Here is a 19,265-nt window from a genome sequence, read left to right on the forward strand (position 1 = left end):
CAGCTCGGTAACGTCTGTTCAAGGGTTTCTTTCTTACCAGCATGTTTTGAGATAACCACATCTCAGGCTACTGCACCCGGGGGCCCAGGAGGCAGGTGAAGAGAGAGGAAGAAGGGGCCGGTCTTCCCGCCTTGAAACTCAGAAGGAACACGTGGATGACCAGATGTTCTAGAGTGGAACGGTGTGTGTGCAGTGGTGTCAGACGTCGCCCCTGGCGGCAGGGCTGGGTCGGGGGTCCTCTTGGCCCCCCACCACTTGGCTGGGCACTTGACGGTTCCTATTGGAATTTTCATGTCTTTGGTGCCCCAGCATCTGCCACCCCTACCCCAAACCATGAAACAAAGCGCTTTTCTTTTGGAAGCCATCTGTGAGAACAATGGCCTTTATTTTAAAAATAAACTTTCTTGTAACACAAGAGAGGGTCACTGTGACCGCACCCCCCGTTGTCCCCCCAGACGGGGTTGAGACATGGGCAGGGTCACAGCCCTGCAAAGTCCCCTTTGTGCTGCTCTAGCCACTGGTCCAGTGTCCTGGCCTTGGGGTTGAGCTTCAGGGTCAGTTCAATGTTGCGGTCAGGTTTCAGGGCATAAAAACGGAACATGTTGGCCAGGTCCCGGGCGCCGGGGAAGCCAAGCTTCTCGTAGTCCTCGGGGCTTGTCTGCAAGCAGAGGAGCATCTCTTAGGGTCTGCAGCACCCCGACCACACTGTCGGTACCTCAGCCCCTACTTTGTCCCCCTGAATTCATCTGAAAACCGTTGATACTAAAGAGATGAAACTTCAAAAACCACTGTTCCAGGGCAATTTATATCCTGTTCTTCCAAGATCACGAGATGAAGACGTCTCAGTCCCTTCCACATCAGGACTCTGCTTTCATCACTTTCTTGCTTAAAACACCAAAGCTGTTCCCCTTTCCTATCCAAACTGAACCTTAACTCCTTGGCTCCCAAACCCTCCATGACGGCCTCAGGCTTTCTTTGTTTAGATAGTAATACACAGCCATTTAGACATTTTCTAGTGCATTCATTGTGCCAAGGGAGCGTCTACATCAGTTATTCCATTCAGTCTTCAGCCCAAGGATGGGATACGTTCCATACACCCACTTTACAGATGAAGAAACCAAGGCAGAGAGGGGCCAGGGGCTGGGCCTCTGGTTACACACAGGTGGGTGTTAAGGGCTAGGAGCAAAATCTGAGCCCAAAATGTGTCCTGCCCCAGTCACTCCCCATTTATTGCTCTGCTTGCATCTGGGAGGCTCTGTGGGTGGTTTCTGTCATTTAATGACTCTGAGTATCCCATAATCTCAAAATGAGAAGAAACAACAAACCCAGAGGTCTGGACAGGAGGACAGGGTAGGTGAGGGAAGGAGGGGACTGTGCCAGGCCAAGGAAAGGGGCTGGACGGGGCCCACTCCAGCCTCCTTCCCCTGCACCAAGGAGCCCAAGACCCCCCGTGCTCTCCCTCCTTGCTTTGGCCCCTACTGGGCCCTCTTCCTCAAGCCCTTTCTTGCCACTTGGCCCTCTGCCAGAGCCAGACATCTCACCCGGCAGCCACACTTTGCTCCTGAGAACAGTAGACGTCAGCCTTCTCTGAGGATGAACTAGGCTTTGTGATGCTCAGAGCTCGGGGCAGCCCAGGATGCCACTCCCCTGCTACTCGCAAAGCCGCTCGGATTGGGCTTCCGTGTCCTGCCAGGCCTCTCACCTTGGCATCGCGCACCGCCTTGCCTGTGTGCTTGGAGAGCAGGGCAGCGTACTCCTCCGCTGTGTGCCTGCAGGTGCTGAGCCCGATGTTCCTGCCGACGTACTCCTCTGGGGTCTTTAGCAAGCTGAGCACCACGGGACCTAGGTCGGCCACGGCCATGCCATCTATGGGCACGTCACCCATGGGCAAGCCTGGGAGGGGGAGAGGGATGTGCTGGCCCCTGTCTCTTGAGGGGTCGGTCTCCACCAGCTGGTTGGCGCACAGGTCAGCACCTGGCCTAACTCAGACATCCCAGGGTCAGCAGCAGAACTGAGTCAGAAAACAGGACATGGTGGAGCTCTGCCGCTGGCAGGCCGTTCAAATCCTGGGAGCCGGGCTGGGGAGAACTCCAGGCCTGCCACCCATCAGGCCTGAGACGGGAACAAGCAGAAGGAGGGGAAGGGGCTTTGAAAGGTGCCCTGCCCAAGAATGGGTACAAACCCGTTCCTGACGTGGATGCCCACGGAGGGTGCTCCAAATGCCAGCAAGAAAGCTCGAGTGGCCAAGGCTGGGGCCGAGCCCAGAGCAGCGTGGTGGGTTCTGATAAACATGTTAACAAGTGACTCTACCAGCCACGGTGTGGCTCTGGGGGTGGAGAGGCAGAGCTCTGTCTAGATGAGGCACCTGGAGCCCTCCGGCCCTGCCTGTAAAGTTTCCACGGCTGCCCATTCAGACCACCCAGGAGCCTGTGGGGATGGAACTCCAGCTCAGTGATGGAACACAGGCGGCTCTCTGATGATGGCTCTCCGAACTGTAAAGGGTGGTGTTGGGGTGCCAACTCAGGCCCAGACTCTGCCCAAGGGAGGGTAAGCAGGGATCACGCAGAGGTGAGGAGCCAGGGGAGGGCGCTGACCCCTCCCACTCTGCCTACCGAGCCTCCCATGCTGCCCCGCCAGCGGCAGGACATAGGTCAGACACAATGTCCTCCACGATGTTTGCAGATTTGCAGACGGGCAGAGAAGAAAGTGCTTTCCTACCCCTGGGAAATCAACTGGACCTAGCCCTCCAAACCCTCTCCTCACTGATAAGGCAGAAACAAGAACCACACTTGTTTCTGCAAAGCTCTCCAACAGACAGCACAGCATCCCTGCACTGGGCAGATCTTCCCTGGGGAAGTCCGGGTCATGCCCATCTCATGGGACAGGACATGGAGGCCCAGTAGGGTCATGGGTCTACTGTGAGAGGGCCGGGGCTCAGACCTGGAGCCCTCAGAGGACAAGCCCACTCTCTGGGTCACCGTGGCTCTGCACGGTTCCAGCAGACGCCCGAAGGAGCACACTCACTCAGCAAGTAGCTCCTTCCATCCGGGGCTTTCTGGGGCAGGAAGTAGGAGAGGAGGTTCTCAAAATAGCAGGGCAGCCGCACGCTGGTCATGGGGACGCCGATGTCCCGGAAATACTCCTCCACCTCCCCTTTGCCGTCAAAGTGTCCCGCTGTCAGTCTCCCCCCCGTTAGCTTCTTGATGTTCTCCAGGCCGCTGTAGACCACGTAGCACAGGCCCAGGCGCTTGGCCAGATCGGCCAGCAGCTTTCCCTGGCAGATGGGCAGGAAGGGAGAAGCCACAAAACTCAGAGGAAGGGTGTGTGACCCCATTGTGGCCCTGGCTCTCCCACCCCAGGGGCCACTGTGCCAAGAGCCACAAGTCACTAACCCCTCTGATAAGGCTCCCCCTTTCTTGTGTGGCTCCCACAGCATCACATCCTCTACCCCAGGATTAGAAGCCTCCCACCAGCCACACAGCCTTAGCACCCCTTCTCCAGATCATCCAGGTTGTCCCACCGTCCAGGGTACTAGACCAAAGTCCTCCATGTGCCACCTGGGAGGGGGTGCACAGAGGCTTCCCGTCTCTGCCTGTGCTTAGACAGCACCTTGCGCCGTGCTGTGCCGTCTTCCTTGGAGAGCCCCAGCCGCCCCTAAGGAAGTGCTATGGCTCAGCTGTTCAGCACAGAAGACACGCCACATGGGCTTAAGACTGGCTCTGCAGCTCCCTGGCTGTGCCTTCCAGGACAAAGGGTCTAACTGCTCTGGCCTCGTTGGTTAAATGGGGACCCTGCTGCATAAGGCTGTGTAGGGGGCTGGATGGTGGCCTCCCAAGAGACATGTCCACCTCCCATCTGCCAGAACCTGTGAATGTCACATCGTTTGGGAGAGGGTCTCCGCAGATATTTTTTAAGTTAATAAACGAGATCATCCTGGATTATCCTGGTGGGCCCTCAAACCAATGACAAGTGTCCTTATGAGAGATGGAAGAGGAGACAGGGAGAAGAGGAGAGGCTGCGTGAAGACAGAGGCAGAGCCCGGGGTGACGTGACCACACGAAGAGCTGGCACCTCCGGACACCGGAAGAGGCAAGCCTCCAGACAGTGCAGGGCCAACACCTTGCTGTTGGACTCCTGGACTTAGAGCTGGGAGAGAATAAATTCCTGTTGTTTTAAGCCACCTGGCTTGTGGTCATTTGTTATGGCACAGGCGGTCAGGTTTACAGGATCTGCATGAACCAGAAAAGTTCTCTTTGTCCACCCTCTGAGATGGGCTTCCAGGTAAGACAGCAACTGAAGGCTCGAGGTTAAAAACAGAGACCAGTGGTCCAGTCCAGCTTCCCTTTATGGACCCAAGTGGCCCCTTTACATAAGAGGAAAGAGAGACCAGCTCAGGGAAGTCACGTCCACAGTCAAGGCGGTGGGGAGCCGTGGACGAGGCAGGACTGAAAGCCAGGGGTCTCAGCCCTGGAACTGGCTGCGCCAGTCATACCTTCTACAAATACCCAAGCGCCTGCTATGTGACAGGCCCACTGCAAGTGTCTCTACCTTCCAGGAGATTTTAAAAAGATGCATGTTCGTCTCACATCCCTCCCACGGCAGCCTGGGCTCAACAGCCACCGACCAGAGAGAAGCTGGGTGGAAAACAGAATAAAGAGAAACATGACACATCTAAAAAGGGACATGGCAGATTTGGGGAATGTTGGTGATGGATTATACTTTGATTGTTGTCGTTGTTCAGTTGCCAAGCTGTGTCTGACTCTTTGTGACCCCATGAACTGCAGCATGCCAGGCTTCCCTGTCCCTCACCACCATATTTTGATTAGAATGGTAGTTCCATGGGTATGTGTGCGATGTGTCTGCTAAGTGGCTTCAACTATGTCTGACTCTTTGCAACCCTATGAACTGTAACCCACCAGGCTCCTCTGTCCAGGGGATTCTCCAGGCAAGAATACTGGAGTGGGTTGCCATGCCCTCCTCCAAGGGATCTTCCTGACTCAGGGATCGAACCCATGTCTCTTATGTCTCCTGCATTGGCAGGTGGGTTCTTTACCACTAGCGCCACCTGGGAAGTCAGTTATATGTGTATATTTATCTTCAAATTTCATCAAATTGTATGATTAAAATGTGTACCTTTTAAGAAAATTATGGGTCAGCAGGGAGAAGGTAATGGCACCCCACTCCAGTACTCTTTCCTGGAGAATCCCAGGGATGGGGGAGCCTTGGCGGGCTGCTGTCTATGGGGTCGCACAGAGTCGGACACGACTGAAGCGACTTAGCAGCAGCAGCAGCAGCATGGGTCAGCAGAGTTGTTTAGAAAATGTGAAGTCACTGGATGACATAAAGCAGATTGTGGTTGCCTGGGAGGGGGAGTGGGGAAGGACTGCCAACAGGTATGGTGTTTTCTTTGGGGGATGATGAAATGTTCTGGAATTAGTAGTGGTGATGGCGGCCCAACTTTGCAAACAAGTGAAAAAACACTGAACTGTACATGTCAAAAGGGTGAACAGTATGGTACATGAATGATATCTTAAGTCACTGGATGAAAAAGAAATCACCTCCTGCCCTTATCAAAGTCTAGGAGAGCTGCATGGAAGAAGAGAAGAAAAGCTACAGTGTCCGTCATCACAGGCAGGGGACAGCCCCTTTCTGACAAGTCAGAGCTGCCCTGCAAGGAGGCTGGGAGCTCTTTGAAGACGCCCGGCTCCTGCCCTGGCCTCCCCACTCCCTCCCGACGCCCTGCGGCCTGCCCTCACCTGCTTGACCTCCTGCTCCTGGCTGCAGTTCTCCCAGTAGTTGGTCACAATGAAGGTGGCGTGAGCCCCGCTCAGGGCCAGCTCCATGCTGGCCTCGTCATCCTGGTCTCCCTGCACTACCTCTGCACCTTGCAGCATCAGCTGCTTCGCTGCCCTCTGCCCAGGGTCCCGGGTCACCACTCGGACCCTAAATGTCCCATCTGCCAGGAGCGTCCGGGCCACTGAGCCCCCCTGGGCACCTGTGGAGAATCAGAAAGACCTGCAGGGTGGAACCTGCCTGGGAGGCCTGCCGAGGGTGGCGCCCCTAGCGCTGGGGGGCGGGGCCGGCCGGACCCCCAGGCTGTCCTGGGTGAAGGGTCCAGAGCCTCCTTTGGGGGTTTCGCTTACCTGTGGCTCCAAACACCACCACCAGCTTCTTGTTCGCCATGCGAGCGGGAGCGGGAGGTGTGGTCCCGAGAGGTCTAGGGGCAGTGAGAGGCAGAGTGGGCGAAGGGGAGCGCGCGTCGCGTAGGCCCCAAGGGGAGGTCCGGCCGGGAAAGATAGGGACCCCGCCACCCCCGTCCCCTCGGACCGGCTCCCGGGCCCTACCGGCACCCCGCTCCCGGGTCCCCGAGACCGTCTGTACCTCCTAGTGGAGGCCTAGGTGTGAAACGGTCCAGGAACTGGGGGCCCGCTGCTCTGCAGCCGAGTCCACAGCTTGGGGGGACGCAAGCCTACATGTGGCGCCAACCCTCGCCCTTAGCTCCAGTTGCAACTCGGAAAAGCCATGCTTTCCCAGGCATCCTGCGTGAAGGGACCCCAGGCTGGTCTGCTTCCGAATCCCCGCCGTCCAGGCCCTGACTTTGCGCGAAGCGGACATGCCACTCCCCCTCCGCGGGCACAGATGGTTCGTCCCAACTCGGGCGAACTCTGCCGAAGGGCTGGAGCCGTCGGCCCCGGGCCAATTTGCGTCAATCGGGTCTGACCGAAATGTACTTGCAGACGAGGACTGCACAGGCGAATGCTGGTGGTGACGACTGCGCCAAGCAAAAACGAATAAGTAAATAATTTTTATTTTGCATGAACATCTGATCTTTGAAAGACAAATCTATATTCGTGACTCTTAACACCCAAGGCTCTGTCTCACTTCTTGTATGCCTGACTCATAATTGAGGTTGCTACTAATTGCCCAGGTTCGAACTCTTTTTAATAGAAAAGATCTCTCTCTCTTCTCTTTTTCTTTTTTTGGGGGGCCACGCCCCAAGGCATGTGGGATAGTTCCTCTACCAGGGATGGAACAGGTGTCCCCCTGCAGTGGAAGCAAGGAGTCCTAACTACTGGACAACCAGGGAATTCCTTAAATTATATAGATATATTTCTTTGTTGTTCAACTAAAACTCAAAAATGATCCTCTCACTCCTCTTCTGAAATTTTATTGCTGACCTGGATAAAAGCATTTTCCCCCCTCCCTTCATTCCAAAATGTGTACTGACTGCTCCAGGAATGTCAGTTTCGTAACAGTAGGCACTTGTCTCCATTAATGGCTGAATTTCCCAGCACCTAAAATAGTACCTAGCACAAATAGTGGCTCAATAAATATTTGCTGATTGATTGTCTAAACATTTACTAGGCACTGGAGTTACAGGGAAATCAAACTAAAACTGGTGTTATTTTCCCGAATTTAGTGGTGGAAATAACCCACTGAAGTAATGTCTATTTTATATATGTAAAATAGTGGTCATTATGTAAGATGCATGTATTTATTTTAATAAATACACATTTGTGTCTATAAGTGAAGGCGTCATCTAAATAGAATGTTTATCTTGCATAAACCTTGTATTGCCTCCTCCACAGCCTATTACGTTATTCTCAGAGCTCAGGCTGTATACCTTCCTCCCACCACCTTAGATAGGGCTAACTCCTACTCATTCCTTAATGCGTCACATACCCATCACTTCCTCCAGGAAGCCCTCTCTGACTCCTAGGCTAGAATAGCTACTATTTCATTCCCATCTCTATTCCACTGGCAACATGATCTCTACCATATTAGACTGTGGGCTTCCTAAGAGTTGGCCCCATGTCTTTTTTATTTCTATCTCTCCCTCCTGGCACAATGTCCAGCATTTAGTAGGAACTCAATAACTTACTGAATGGAACCCAAGTGCATATTATTTTGATAAAAGATGAGACTTTTCTTCAACTGTGTGGGTTAAGCCACAAAACTCGATATTCTGAGGTCTCCACTTTAAGGAAATAAATCCAAGCAAGAAGATCCTCAATGGGGCCAGCTGCAGAAATCTTTTTTTTTTTTCCAGCTTCACCCCACAGTATCTGGAATCTTAATTTCCAGACCAGGGAACAAACCCTTGTCACATGCAGTGGAAGGGTGTGTCTTAACCACTGGACCACCAGGAAAGTCTCAGGACCAGCTGCATATTGTATAAGGCGCAGTGCAAAAAAAAAAAAAAAAAATGCAGGACCCATTGTTTAAAAATTAGAGAGAATTTAAAGACTGTGGTTGCAGAACCTAAACCAAGCCTGAGATCCTTCTGAGCCTGGGGACCCAGTATGACTGCTCTAGTTACAAGCCCATGAAGCTGATTGGCCCTGGTGGCTGGGTTTGAGAGGAGCCTCCCACAGTGGGACTTGAACAACTCCAATGCCCTTTGGCATCACTGAACCCAAAGCTTGGAAATCAGTGCAGACAGTGAGTGGCAGAGAAGAGCATCTCTGCCCTCGGCTTCTGGTCAATGGTGTTGGTACCAGGGAGCTGTCCCTAAGTGGGTGGGCAGATAGGCAGCCTGGGCAAAGGTCTTGTTTCTTGAAGCCCCAGCTACCCACCTCAGGGTGTTCCCTGGGGCCTAAGGGAAAAGATTTGGCGACTGACTGGCATTAGCTCAGCCATGACTCAGCACCTCCTGTGGGACCTTATATCTGACAAAGGACTTCCTGCAAAGCACTTGTCAGTCCAGTCAGCCCATGTACTAATGATGATAACAGGGAGAACTCTTCTCTGGGCTTCTCCTACGTATCAGACACAGACTTAAGACCACGTTATCTCATTGGAACTCTTGAGGCAACCCCTCCTCCAATCACTGCCACTCGGTTTAGTTCAATTTTATGTATGCGTGTTTGGGACAGCAGGCAGTCTTAAAATTCATTCTTTTACTTATCTATTTTAAAATATTTGTTTGGCTGTATTAGGTCTTAGTTGCAGCATGTGGGCTCTTAGGCAAAGACTCTAGTTGCGGCACGCAGGTTCAGGAGTTTCGTATTAAGGCTTAGTTGCTCTGCTGCATGTGGGATCTTGGTTCCCCAACCAGGGATTGAACCCACGTCCTCTGCAGTGGAAGCTCAGTCTCAATCACTGGACTACCAGCGAAGTCCCAAGATTCATCCTTTTAGTGATTTTGCATGACTCAATTATTCATTCTCATAAAAAATTTAAATGGTACAGATACATAGCACAAATGAGCTTTCCCATCCCTCTGTCATTCTAGTGTATAAACCTTCCCTCTTTTGGATGTATTTACATGCCTAAACACAAATGTGTAGAAAGATAACATTTGTTTGTTTGTTTTTTAAAGAATGTTATTTAGCTGCACAGGGTCTTAGTTACAGCATGTGGGATCTAGTTCCCTGACTAGGGATCGAACCTGGGCCCTCTGCACTGGGAGGGTGGAGTCTTAGCCACTGGACCACCAAGAAGCCCCAAAGATAATGTTTTGTAGTTAAAAAAATAAAACAGAAAGAATTTTAGATATAAAAAAATAAAAGCGATTGTTGACTAAAAAAATTAAACAATGGCCAGTCTAAGAAAGAAATGGAAAATTTTATTCCAGTCAACCTGAGCTCTGAGAACTGTTCTGAAGAGATGAGGGTGTGATTTTGAGAAAAGGTTACAGGCTTCCTACATGGCACTAGTGGTAAAGAACTCACCTGCCAATGCAGGAGACATAAGAGAAGCAGGTTCAATCCCTGGGTTGGGATCCCTGGAGGAGGGCATGGCAACCCACTCCAGTATTCTTGCCTGGAGAATCCCATGGACAGAGGAGCTGGATGGGCTACAGTACATAGGGTCAAAAAGGGTCAGACACAACTGAAGGGACTTAGCACACATGCACAGGCAATGAAGCACACTTCTTGGGAGAAAGTTACTGTTATTCGTGAGGAAAAAATTTTAGTTAATGGTTTTAGTGCATTTCCAAGTATGGGAAGATACAAGAAACTGGGTTCATAAAAATTTCTCCTGAAAATATCCACCTGAGGGCCATTTCTGCCAGTTTTCCTAGAGCACAAAGTGCCTCATCCCGATCTTCACCATTTCAGGGTGTGTTGTAAATCAGTGACTATTGTGACTAATGACTCAATTGCTATAGAACTGGATAGTGGGCAACATTCTTTATTTTACAGTTTCTTCCCTTTTGATCTCAACTTTAACCAAAGTTCGGGAGGCACTTCGTGAATAGTTTGTCCCCTGGTACTAGGAATGCTTATTCTCAGGTCAGAATTTCATCGATAGGCCATTCAATGCGCTATTACTGGACGAGGCCCTATTGGTGTTGTTCATTCGCCCAGTCATGTCCAACTCTTTGTGACCCCACAGTTTGTAGCACGCCAGGCCTCCCAGTCCTTCACCATCTCCCAAAGTTTGCCCAAGTTCATGTCCATTCCATCGGTGATGCCATCCAACCATCTCATCCTCAGACGCCCTCTTCTCCTTCTGCTCTCAATCTTTCCCAGCTTCAGGGACTTTTCCAATGAGCTGGCTGTTCCCATCAAGTAACCAAAATACTGGAGTTTCAGCTTTGGCATCAGTCCTTCCAATGAGTATTCAGGGTTGATTTCCCTTAGGATTAACTAGTTTGATCTCTTTGCTGTTCAAGGGACTCTTAGGAGTCTTCTCCAGCACCACAGTTTGAAGGCATCCATTCTTTGGCGCTCTGCCTTCTTTACAGTCCAGCGTGCACAACTGCATGTGAACACAGGGAAAACCATAGCCTTGACTATATGGACCTTTGTTTGGCTACTCTTAACAGGGCCCTTTGTGGGCTGACAAAGGGCCCTGTTAAGAATAGCCATAAGCTTCTGGACCACCTGTCATACCGTTGGTCATGGTCAGGGAAATGGCTCTCGCTTGCTGCTTCCTCCCATATCTAGACATACACTATTACAATCACTGATCTCATAGAATCATCTATAAGGTCAATTGTTTCAAGTTGTTTGTCATTAATTTTATCTGAGGCTCAGTCACACATCTGGTAATGCAAGAAACCTCAAGCTGTTTAAGTGTCATTAATTTTATCCGAGGCTCAGTCACAGGTCTGGTAATGCAAGAAACCTCAATCTCATAAAATAGGCAGAATACAAGTAATATATCTAGTAACATTAATAAGGTGCAGCCCAATACCGCCCTAAGATATTAACATCCTGACTCCTTACAGGATTGAGAAAGGAATGTTATTATCTCAGGAGTTTCATGGGCAGCAGCAGGAGAAAATTTTATCTTTATGGTTGAGCAGGTATTTCTGCCCCTGGGGAGGTCTGGTCAATGCATAATGCAGGTACACAATGCAATACTAGAGGACCACCAAGGAAGTCCTCTGAATGTATTTTTGTATTCTCCTACAACTTTCTTTTCTAATCCCCTTCTACTTGATTGTCTCCCTTAAGGCGGTGTCTGCCCTTCACACCACCACCACCCCCCCTTTTTTTTTTTGCGGGATCCTAGTTCCCACTGGACTGCCAGGGAATACCCTGCCATTCCTTTTAATCCGGCACAACTCTTTTGAATAGGGAGATGTGCCCCTGTCAACCAACCATCCCACATTGTCTTTTCATATACGTTCAAGCTCTTTCAAGGTTTTCACCCAAATGCTGTTGCAATGAACTTGCTTGTTTGTGTCTCTTTGGGTTCTTGCGTTTCTCTAGAAAAAGCTACCCAGAAATGGAAGTACTAGATCAAAGAGAATGCCTATTACCAATTACAACATTCCCCACACCTTCGCCAATACCGGACAATATCAGTCTGAAGCCAGTTGGATGGTTAAAGAAATGACAGGAAACTAGTGTGGCTGAAACAGATGGGACAGGAGGAGAACGCGCGAGATAAGCCTGAAGCGATGGTGATAAAGGGCAAGAAGAGCCCGGAGAGGCGTTCATGAACACCCCCTCTCACGAAAGGAAGAACTCACCCGCCCTCACTTCGACTTCCGCCGCAGACCAGCGAACAAGGACGGCTGCCGCGTGCCCGCCGCAGGGGCGTGTCCTGCGCAGGCCCCGCCCCCGCTGCGTGCGCACGTCGGGCCGCTCGCTAGGCTGCGGCGGTCGCGGCGCCCAAGCGAGTCGCTGACTGACGCGCGGACGCGGTGTTGACGGACGCCGGAGCGGACCCGCGGCGGGTGAGTGTCGGTGCCCTGCCTGGCCTCTCTTGGGGCTCCTCCGCGAGCCTGGCCACCCCCGGCTTTCGGGAACTCCGCTCGGCCGACACGGCCCGCTGTTCCCCCGCGCCCGCCTGAGGAAGCCCGGACGGGCCGGGGCGAGGGGCGGCCGGCAGGCGGCTAGCGGGACGGCTGGGGGCCGGGAGGGAGGACCTCGCTTCCCAGACGGCGTTTCAGAGGCCCGGGGAGGCTTGAGCCGCTCGTTCGCGTCGGTCTTCGTGGGGCACACCCCCCTGCCGGCGTCTCCTGCGCCCCACAGGAGGTGACCCGACCCCCGGGTCGCCGCGGGAGGACTTGGCGTTCCCGCCAGGCCTGCAGCCTCTGGCCGCCCAGCCCGCACGTCGGTCCACTTTGGGCCGGGGAGGACCCGGACTTGGCCCGGCGTCCGAGAGTCGTACCCGGGCTGTTGACACGGACCCGGCTCTGATCTTCTTCCTCCTGACTCACCTCTGGCTGAAGGGCCCTTTGAGTCACTTCCCGAATTACCCGCGGCCGCCAGGTTGCAAGGGACCAACGTCAGGGGCAGCTGGGTAGTCTGGCAGGGAGTCTACCTGTCACCTCACAAGCGCGGTGCCCTCGGTGTGTTAACTGCCCTGTAAAAGCTGCCAGGACCGCCTTGCACAGTCTTAGCACAAGGCCTGTCTGCGTCTTGTCATTTTAATGACTTCTGGTGACCTGGTTGCTGTGGCCTGTGGCTGTTCATCCTTATCATGTTGTATCGTTGGCTCCCATGTCCCACACCAGGTGGAGCATGTTTGAAAAAAGAGAGACATCCTATAGTGCTCTAGAGCTCAGGAAGCCCTCTCACTCTCAGCCCCTAACAAAACTGGTGAAATGGGGTTAATGATGAATGGGATTAAAAAGCTTAACCTGCCTCCCACAATCAGGAAAAGGGCACAGGTGGTCTTGTACCTGGTTTGCCCCCAGATCCCATGCTTTTTCCTAGAGTATAAATAGATTTATGTTATTTAAACTAGACAGTCTTCCCCCTCCCCCTAAACTGTCCTCCCGAGTAGAAGGAAACAGGAGTTTACTGGTTTTATTTGAGTTTCTGTTATGGCATTAACCAGGGTATTTTGATTAAAATTTTAACTGCCACATTAAAATTTTTAGTTTTGCTTTTGTGAGGAGGGGGAATAAGGAATATAAATGAGTAAATCTGTGCTTTATTCTTTAGTTTTTTTTTTTTAAAGAAACATCACAAGACAGAACATCACAAGCTTACCAGAAGCTCACAGTTCAGTTGGTCATTTCCAAGTTTACTTGGTGAAAGTGGGAAAAGTTTTCAAATACAGTAGCTAAGCCAAAGGCTTCCCAGGTGGCTCTGTGGTAAACAATCTGCCTGCGAAGGCAGGAGATGCAGGTTCTATCCCTAGTTTGGGAAGATTCCCTGGAGAAGGAAATGGCAACCCACTCCAGTATTCTTGCCTGGGAAAGACCATGGACAGAGGAGCGTGGCAGGCTGTAGACCTTGGAGTTGCAAAGAGTCAGACTCGAATGAGCAAATGGGCACTCAGGCAGATAAGCCAAAACACTGGTGAGGGTGTGGGGATTTGAAGGACACACTCGTTGAGTGACTTCTTCTGATTAGGGATGTGAAGAGGAAGAATCTGTGATTTCCCCATTGTCTGACTATTTCCTTCTTTCCTTTGCCTGGGCCAGTAAAATGATAGCCAGAGAGTCTCCAGAGTCAAGAGTATGAGCTACTCCAGAAATGACAATGCCAAGGATAAGATGAAATACAGAAAGTAAAGTATTCATCACCTTTGGTTTACACTCATTGAGTCTGTCAAAAAGCAAAACAGCCAGGGCCTTTGGCTACCTTGATTTTTTGGTTTCTTTTTAAAAGCTGACTCTCTTCAGAGAACAGTTGGGCTGTGTATCAAGTTTGCAGCAAAAACCAAAATACCATTCATCTAGGAGGAAGACATTTTTGAATATTGGAATTGTATATTTCAGCATAGTTCCCTGACCAGGATTGGAATCCATGCCCTCGTCTGTGAAATTGTGTTGTCCTAATCATTGGACCACCAGGGAATTCGCCAGTATAAAATTTAGAATTTAGCTATAACTCCTTGGAGAGAAAAGATGAAAAATTTGAACCATAAATTACCTCCTTGTTTATTACTGGCCATAGTTAACTAAAAAATTTTAGGTACACACTTAATTCAGTCTCTTATTCTGACAGTAGTTAATGGGAGAATTGAGAGATCTGAGTCACATCTCCTTTTGTATTGAACACAGCGAAGGTTATTTGCTTTTTAACTTTATTATATCTGTTAGGTTTGTTTGTGTAAAACAGAGGATGAAAACTCTTTTGTTGTAACCTGTCTTTTGTTGTAACCTGAATAGTCTCTCAGGATATTTTTGCCCTGCTGAGAAGCAGTGCCATTACCAGTTAATTCTTGCCAGCAGTGAAGGAGGGGGTGCATATCTTTAATTGGAACAATTAATATAACTGCTTATACTGGGGTCTTTCTGTTTTTTATAGTGAAGATATTTCACTCTGGTGACCATTCAGGTGCTCTGTGATATTGTTCACTCCAGTTTGGTTTACTTTTTCATATTGACTTCGTTTATTTACCATAAAATGTCTCCCGTTATATTACACATTGTAAAGCCAGTGAAATTTAGCACTGTTGTTGATGGTCTGGTCTAACAATGTTATATATGTTTACAGAATATGCATTACATTTATTCATAAATCCTTTCTATATGACCAGCTTCTTTCTATTTAAGAAGAATAATGGTTTTGGAATTGACTGTAGATACTTTAGAGGTGCATAGCTATTGTAAAGGAAGTTCATTTATAGTCAGCCCATTAGAGGACTACATCTTAATTGTGATCTTGGCTGACTCCAGTGGAGCAAAGGACGCTTTCTGGGTCATCATATCAACCACATCTATAGTCAGACCTTCCTTACAAGCTAACATTCTGAACCTTAACTATTTGTTTCAAAACAGCAGTTAAATTCATGAGGCTCTTTTTAGTCAGCAAGCTTTAATGTCACTTTGATGTAATTTTAGAAGACTTTTAGCAAACATGCATTTCCCTATGTGATAGTTTTTTTAAGCAAATATTTTAATAGTAATTCAAGGGCTGTTTCGTCAGTTTGTTGTTTAGTCACTAAATTGTGTCTGACTCTTTGGGACCCCATGGATTGCAACACACCAGGCTTCCCTGTTCTTCACTATCTCCTGGAGTTTGCTCAAACTCATGTCCATCGAGTCGGTGATGCCATCCAACCATCTCGTCTTCTGTTGCCCCCTTCTCCTCCTTCCCTCAGACTTTCCCAGCATCAGGGTCTTTTCCAGTGAATCGGCTCTTGCATCAGGGTGGCCAGAGTATTGGAGCTTCAGCATCAGTCCTTCCAGTGAATAGTTGGCTTATGGAGTAGGAATTGCATCAGAATTGCATGTCTTCTTGCATTCATTGAGGAGGGTTCTTTTTTCAAATATGTGCTTAAGTATCTATCTGTGAAAGTCTACAGATACACTGACTTTTTGTTTGCTCTTCAAAATGATTGAATTGTTAAGTACAAAATTGAGCTGATTAATCAATTTGTAACCATTATTTTCATTCATAAACAGCTATTCAGCACTAGATAATGTTTTACATATGCATGTATGTTTTCCAAATACATACGTGTTAATTTATATTAGAAAGAGTGACAAATAAATGGTTCATTCTCCCCCAAAGGAAGCTGTGGAGTATTTTGATCATGAGAAAAACGTGTAAACCCCTTGATGTACAGTTTCTGTGTCTGAAAAATGAAGTTAATACTTGATGAGCCTTCAAGTCTTGGGTGCCTAGAATGCTGCTCTTCAGTCTAAGGGGTTTCCAGACCTTTCTGTTTCACTAAGTTAGGGGTTGGGAACTTGTGTTTTTAAAATTTCCTGCGTGCTTCTTGTTTGGGGCCTCCCTGGACATAAGAGAGAGCAGACTGGCAGGAAGGCAGAGAAGTAGTGACAGGAAAAGGATGGATTGCTGCACACAGTGCCTGCCATCTGCTGTTCTGCCAGAGGCCCAGCAAGTGGATGCTCTCTCCTCTCTGTTGTTGTTTAGTTGCTAAGTTGTTTACGACTCTTTGCGACCCCGTGGATGGTAGCCTGCCAGGCTTCTCTGTCTATGGGATTTCCCAGGCACAAATACTGGATTGGGTTGCCATTTCCTTCTCCAGTGGACAACAAGAGCAACACACGAATAGATTTGTTTCCTTCCCAGGAATATCAATAAGTCTAATTATTGTCATAGTTCTCAGTAACTTTAAAAGGGCTTTGGGGAAGAATGGCCTAAAGAGACAAGTGTCTAGCACCCTGCCAGCCTGACTTCTGCTAAATACCCTCAGCTTCCAACAATTCTCCCAGTGAGCTCTCTCAGTCTTGGAAGCCTCAAGTTTCACTGTCTTGTATTATATTCAATTCCACAATTACCTGAAGGCTGTGGGAAGGTGCTGGCATGATTAAAACAATCTGCCATCATGCTTTTAGTTAATCTAGTTGGCTGACCTGCCTCATCAGTCACTGAGGTGATCCTGTTTATTATGACAAACACTGGGACCCATAGTCTGAGCATAGAGGTGTACTTGAAGGAGTTGGTGAGACAGGATATTTGAGTCAGAACAGTCCTAGGAAATCTGGAACATAAACCTCTGTCTTTAGCACCATTGTCTGTACTGCACAATTAGCATTTATAGTATAACACACCTGTTCTATTAGTTATCTTTCTGTTTCTCTTTTTCTCTCTCTCTATTGAAAGCTGCTTAAAATCGCCAACAAGATCTTAGGCCTCTTTGTAGTCCAGGAGCCCCATGAGTATTATAAGTGTTTGTGGATGATAACATGGCATGTCACATGCACAGGCGTGCTCATCCCTTCCTTAGTACTGCATCTGCTGTTCTCTCTGGTAAGACCACTTGGAGCTGCTGCGGAGGAACTGTTGTCACCCGAAACTATTTCCAGAGCAGCTTGGGGGAGGGCAGGCAGAGGAGGGGAAGGATCAGTGAGCAAAACTGAGTTAGAGTGTGAGGGGATCCTGGGTAGCAGTGTTTGAAGGTGATGAGAAAAGCAAAGACAGTGAAGGGATGTTATACCTTTGCTCCTTCAGTTTTATAGAAGGAGACAAGGGGAGGGTCAGTCTTATCTTTGCTTAGTAACCACAGGTGTCCCACAGAAAATAACTTTTAAAACATTCTATTCCTCTACCACGCTTGGGTTTTGTCAGCCTCAGAGAAATCTCTTAAGTGTCTGTGCTCAGTGTCATGTTTGTCTTGCTTTGTAACATTTTTTGTGTTTGCAGAAAGTCTTAGTGGTGCACCCAAAAGGAACAGTGAGATGATTGGCTGCTCTGGGTTATGCTTTCTTCCCTTTTGCATGTGACTTTTCTGAGACACATGGCCAGATTTAAAGTCAATACGTTCAAGTTCAAATGCTTACAGGCAGAAGGACGGAGAAACAGCGCACTCTCTGCCCACTTGGCACACTTGTATTGCCTCTGTAGTGTGCACTGAGGGGGTTGCAAAAACAACAGACTCATGGTCCTTGTTCACCAAGAGTCGGCAGTCACCTTGAGGAGGTGCCAGACAGCAAATTCACTTTGTAAGTTTGTGATTGTTGTTTTGACACTTAATATTCTGGAAGGTCAGGGAAGTGAAGAGCTGAGAAATGGAAAAGACAGCCACTTGAACTGAATCCACTGGGTTGCGTAAAAGACAGTAGGAACAGAAGAGCAGGAAGGAGGGGAACCATTGCTTAGTGAATGAGCATTCAGGGAGTTACTGGAAACATGTCACCCACAAAAATGTCTTTCATAAATGGCTCGTCTAACAGGAATTCCTGAACTTGAGGGGCCTGTGGGTGCTCTGGAGTGGCATAGGTAACACGTATTTATTTATTAATGAACTTCTTCTCTCCAAATTTATTTCTTCTGTATCTGCAGAAGTTCAACACAGGAGGCAATAGCCACATGAGGCAATGTTTTTTTAACTTGTGATTGTCCTGGAGAGAGAGTCAGAAGCCTTCCTCTGATTTTCAGAAGGGTTTGCAACCTCAAAAGGGTAATGATTATTATAATCTGACAAATAGCTTTGCTACGCATCTTCAGAAGTACACATCTCTGAATTTGTATCTTCAGATGAGGAGGTAACTGGGTGGTAGACTAGAGAGAGAAACCCAAGGATTCCTTTGTAAACAACCTTCTACCCAGCACCAGGTGTCATGGGACATACATGAGTGCTTGTGCAAAGGACAGCATGTTCCCACATACACAGTGGTCTAGTCTGGTTGCCAGGCGTGGCACAGCTAAAGTGCTTACTGACTAGCAGGGGTGATACTCAGCTCTGCCCTCGGGGGCCTTGTGGTCAAGTGCAGCTGTTTAAAGTGTGTGCCTCTCCACAACACACAGTTAGAGCCAAGTAGGCGGAGAAGGCGATGGCACCCGACTCCAGTGCTCTCGCCTGGAGAATCCCATGGATGGAGGAGCCTGGTAGGCTGCAGTCCATGGGGTCACTGAGTCAGACAGGACTGAGCGACTTCACTTTCCCTTTTCACTTTCATGCCTTGGAGAAGGAAATGGCAACCCACTCCAGCACTCTTGCCTGGAAAATCCCAGGGATGGAGGAGCCTGGTAAGTTGCCATCTATGGGGTCACACAGAGTCGGACCCGACTGAAGCGACTTAGCAGCAGCAGCAGGGGTGTTGGGAATGGGGTGAGAAATCATGTGCTTTTTGGAAGGTCAGGTCATTTTTTTCAGAAATGACTGGCCTATTGGAAACAAGATATGAAAGAGGGAGGGAGCCCTGGGCAGGTTTGGGAGTGGTGACTGATTCAGAACCAGCTTCCCTCTGCTGCTTTTGACATACAGCCTGAAAAGACTGTCCCAGAACTGCCGTTACTTAGCACACACAGTGGGACATGCAAACCATCTATTTCATATTGAGTGCCTTAGCTCCCCAGAGCTCAGCCAGCCAAGTAGGCCAAGCTTGTACCCCTGCCCCGCACCACCCCCCCCCCTCCCCACCACCCTGCTTTAACTGTGGATGGTCCACTGTCCGTTCTTCTGGTATCAGCCTTTTGTTTAGGGTTGGGCTG

At 49.3% G+C, this 19,265-nt stretch overlaps 2 protein-coding genes and 1 long non-coding RNA gene across 6 annotated transcripts in view; 1 reads left to right on the plus strand and 2 right to left on the minus strand.

The window, feature by feature from the left end:
* Window positions 1–347: 347 nt before the first annotated feature.
* On the minus strand, window positions 348–6,570 carry NMRAL1 (NmrA like redox sensor 1). 3 transcript variants are annotated; one of them, XM_020915320.2, is made up of 6 exons: window positions 6,382–6,551; window positions 6,144–6,217; window positions 5,757–5,995; window positions 3,025–3,274; window positions 1,703–1,893; window positions 348–658 (listed from the first exon to the last, which is right to left on the minus strand). In XM_020915320.2, exons 2-6 carry the CDS (start codon window positions 6,181–6,183, stop codon window positions 479–481), a joined length of 900 nt encoding a protein of 299 aa, XP_020770979.2. In that variant the 5' UTR covers window positions 6,184–6,217; window positions 6,382–6,551; the 3' UTR covers window positions 348–478. The 3 variants fall into 3 exon arrangements, with proteins under 3 accessions (XP_020770979.2, XP_020770980.2, XP_070316819.1); XM_020915321.2 differs by having other exon boundaries at window positions 6,345–6,550; XM_070460718.1 differs by lacking the exons at window positions 348–658; window positions 1,703–1,893 and adding an exon at window positions 1,900–2,112 and having other exon boundaries at window positions 6,345–6,570.
* Window positions 6,571–6,689: 119 nt separating this feature from the next.
* HMOX2 (heme oxygenase 2) overlaps window positions 6,690–19,265 on the plus strand; it is a 32,689-nt gene continuing 20,113 nt past the window's right edge. The window contains exon 1 of one of the 2 annotated variants that reach the window (XM_020915319.2): window positions 6,690–6,795. The gene's annotated coding sequence lies outside the window, so the exon portion shown is untranslated. Of the gene's footprint in view, window positions 6,796–12,019; window positions 12,137–19,265 lie in introns of those variants that run through there. The other variant, XM_020915318.2, reaches the window with a different exon arrangement.
* On the minus strand, window positions 9,549–12,008 carry LOC139032776 (uncharacterized). The gene is made up of 2 exons (XR_011485378.1): window positions 11,930–12,008; window positions 9,549–10,707 (listed from the first exon to the last, which is right to left on the minus strand). It is a non-coding gene; the product is annotated as an uncharacterized lncRNA (long non-coding RNA).

Source organism: Odocoileus virginianus, chromosome 33 (genome assembly GCF_023699985.2).
Source record: "Odocoileus virginianus isolate 20LAN1187 ecotype Illinois chromosome 33, Ovbor_1.2, whole genome shotgun sequence".
NCBI lineage: Eukaryota > Metazoa > Chordata > Mammalia > Artiodactyla > Cervidae > Odocoileus > Odocoileus virginianus.